Genomic DNA, 3,091 nt, shown 5'->3' on the forward strand with positions numbered 1-3,091 from the left:
TATGCAATTCGGTAAGGTTGTCTGTGTTAGGGGAATTTGACCAAAAGTCAAAAGTGTGTTGACCTTTCAACGTTTTTTACCATAGCGCCCTCATTTAAGGTCGGAGGTGTAGCAAACTATACATTTGGGATCCTCATGACCAAACTGATCCTGGATATTTATTATTAGCTTGTCCATCCTGGCAGATTTATATATGTGGGATGAAACTTTTCCTCATGAGTAGCTGGATAAGACATTTTACATTCCAGGTTTTATTTTCTCTGTTCATATATTAAAAGGATTCTAAGATATAATTTCCCTGTTCAAGGGAAGTTGTGTTTTATGTGCACTGACTTTGTCCCCAACTCAGAACTTAATACTGAAAAGGCCAGATTATTTAGGTGCATTCTTCTTATGTCATTATAATAAAAACATGGTTCTTTTAAAGATTTTTAAAAAATGTTTCAATTATTGGTCTACGTGCCTGCAGAATGCATGCTCCCCAAAAATTATATGGCTAAGTGGGCTGAAACTTACAATTTCTGCTTTGAAAGCCTCAATTAACCTAATATAGGCCAATTTAAAAGAGGGTAGATTTGAACCCATTATGTTATCTGGCAAAGAATAGCCCATTATTACACTTAAATTTAAAAAAAAAAAAGAAGAAAAGAATGGAACATTTATTTCTTTTTTTCTGCATGTGTATTTAGAGAGATTATTAACATATGCTGAAATCGACGTCACGCCTAGCAACTGGAAACGAATGGTCCGTGGTGCTATCATCCTAGGTTCCAAACTATGGGATGACCAAGCAGTCTGGAATGTAGACTACTGTCAAATTCTAAGAGAATTAACAGTAGAAGATTTGTGAGTATCCAACTCTGAAATTGTAAGGGAATTGCACCTATTTCAATTTGTAGTAACTGATAGCTCTGTGTGAAAATAACCTTCAAAGAAGCTCTTATATAATTTAGATTTAATCTAATGAAATTTTGTATTATTATTTATTTTATTTCTGAGAACTTGTTGTGGCTTTCTAGAACTTAGGAATTCTTGTGTATTAATATTTTTAAGCTGAGACTCGATAAAAAGATGCTATTGATTAATTTATTTTACAAAATCATCTTTTGACGAAATGTTAATCTACATTTTTGCTTTTAGATCGGGATTAGATCACAACAGCACTCACCGAATAACACGTTAATACACGTTTTTTTAAGAGCAGTCGACATACCCCGGTACATGCATTCTACTGGCCAAGTAATCATATTGTATACACCGGTACTCGTCTGAGAAAAGGTCTGTGTACTAAAATTGGGCTTTCAAAACGGTCCTAATCTTAATCATGGAAACACAAGAAGGTTGCTACTTCCTTTAGGTTAGGCTCGAAAAAGTACCTAGTCCATGTAACATTCAACAGTGTGATATTCCTTGTCTTTCAGGAATGAATTGGAGCGACAGTTCCTAGAACTTCTTCAATTCAACATCAACGTGTCTGCCAGTGTATATGCTAAGTACTACTTTGACCTCCGAGAACTCGCTGACACCTACGAACATGCCTTCCCACTCGAATCACTCAGTACAGAAAGAGCCCTGAAACTAGAGGTAAGGAACTATTTTAAGGGTTACTTTAGATTATAAAACAGGTACTAGAATGTAGGCAGTCTAATTGGTCCTATGACACCATCATTCTTTCCAACCATGCATACCGTGCAAAAAAGTTCATTATCAAAAAGGGATAACCCACGGCTAAAGGAGATAATGCAAGGCTGAGATGCTTGTATGCTTGTCTCTGATGTGTACATAAATTAAGACGTGATGAAATGCATGTAGTTTTATATGGCAATGATAGTGATGCGCATGCTGAGAAGCGCAGATACTGTTTGTATGTGCTTATGTACTGTCATTCAAATCGAATCACGTCCCCTTGCCTGTACAAATCTAGGAATTTTGATTGAGTTTATTGCTTATTTCTCAACTTTGCATTAATCTTGTTGACCGTTTTATAAAACAAATAACTCACATTAGTCAACTGTTGTCATCGATAAGTTTGTTTTACACTATCATTTGCCTATTTCTTAACTTTACATCAATATTGTTGAACCATTTTATAAAACATATAAGTCACGTTTTGAAGCTCTTGCATTAGTCAACTGTTGTTGTTGATGTGCTTGTTTTACATTATCATTTCATGGGATAAAGAAAAATTTGAAAAAGGCAAATATCCCTGTCTCAGACAATGTGTTTTACTGGACTATAGAGGGAGACACATCATGATGACAAAGAAGTTACATTGATCACAACTTCCATACAGACATAGTACCAGCATATTTTGTAGTGACGTGTACATGTCATGGCATTGGAGTTTGCATTTCTTTGTCTGTTTGGTTTGATTGTATTTGTATTTGTTCTAACACTATATGCATATGATGTATTTGGTCATAGTGTACAGTATGTAACTGACATTTAAAGTCTTATTTAGCTACATGTAGATATCTTGTTTGGGGCAAGGTTTAATATGGGGGCTTTGTATTTATGACTTTATTACACTGATTTGCACTGTTTTGCAGGCATGCAATGTAAATATTTCATTTATACTCATATTCTTCATGAATTCTTCAAAATAATTTCATATTTCAATACATATTGCCCCTTTTATTGTATACACTAAAGATTAAAATCTCCTTTTCTTATTTTTTTTATGTTAGATTGTGTTCATTTAAGAAGAAAAACTATGATTTAGATCATGATAGGTCAGTAAATGGGACAAGCCCAGAGATGTCCCATGCAACTTATATTATCCTGAAGATCTTGTCTTTTTTATGACAGTCTTTTTCAATGTAAAAGGTGTAGTAAAGTCTTATTTGATAGTTAGACTACCTATTTATTACTTTTTCAATGACATTTTTCAAAGAAACTCAGAGTTTTGAGCATATACTTTAACTTTCAGATAATCTAATTTTTCTGTGTCCTGTAGGACATACATGTATGATAAATTTAGTTCTATCTTGTCAAGAAAGGACAATTTATAGTTGGTTCAATTTAGTTGTCGCATCTAGAAATGATCTTCTTATGACCCCCCTGTACTTTTACTACGGTATACCCATAACAC

The 3,091-nt window shown here is 34.0% G+C and overlaps 1 protein-coding gene across 1 annotated transcript; it reads left to right on the forward strand.

The window, feature by feature from the left end:
• Positions 1-685: 685 nt before the first annotated feature.
• Positions 686-2,702, forward strand: LOC105446018 (cyclin-Y-like protein 1; the record flags this gene model as incomplete). Its single annotated transcript, XM_030974456.1, has 3 exons — positions 686-846; positions 1,422-1,584; positions 2,688-2,702. Coding segments are annotated over 3 exons (339 nt in total), but the record flags the coding sequence as incomplete, so codon positions are not given.
• Between the last annotated feature and the right edge of the window lie 389 nt (positions 2,703-3,091).

This window comes from Strongylocentrotus purpuratus, unplaced genomic scaffold (assembly GCF_000002235.5).
Source record: "Strongylocentrotus purpuratus isolate Spur 01 unplaced genomic scaffold, Spur_5.0 spur5_scaffold_7, whole genome shotgun sequence".
Lineage (NCBI taxonomy): Eukaryota > Metazoa > Echinodermata > Echinoidea > Camarodonta > Strongylocentrotidae > Strongylocentrotus > Strongylocentrotus purpuratus.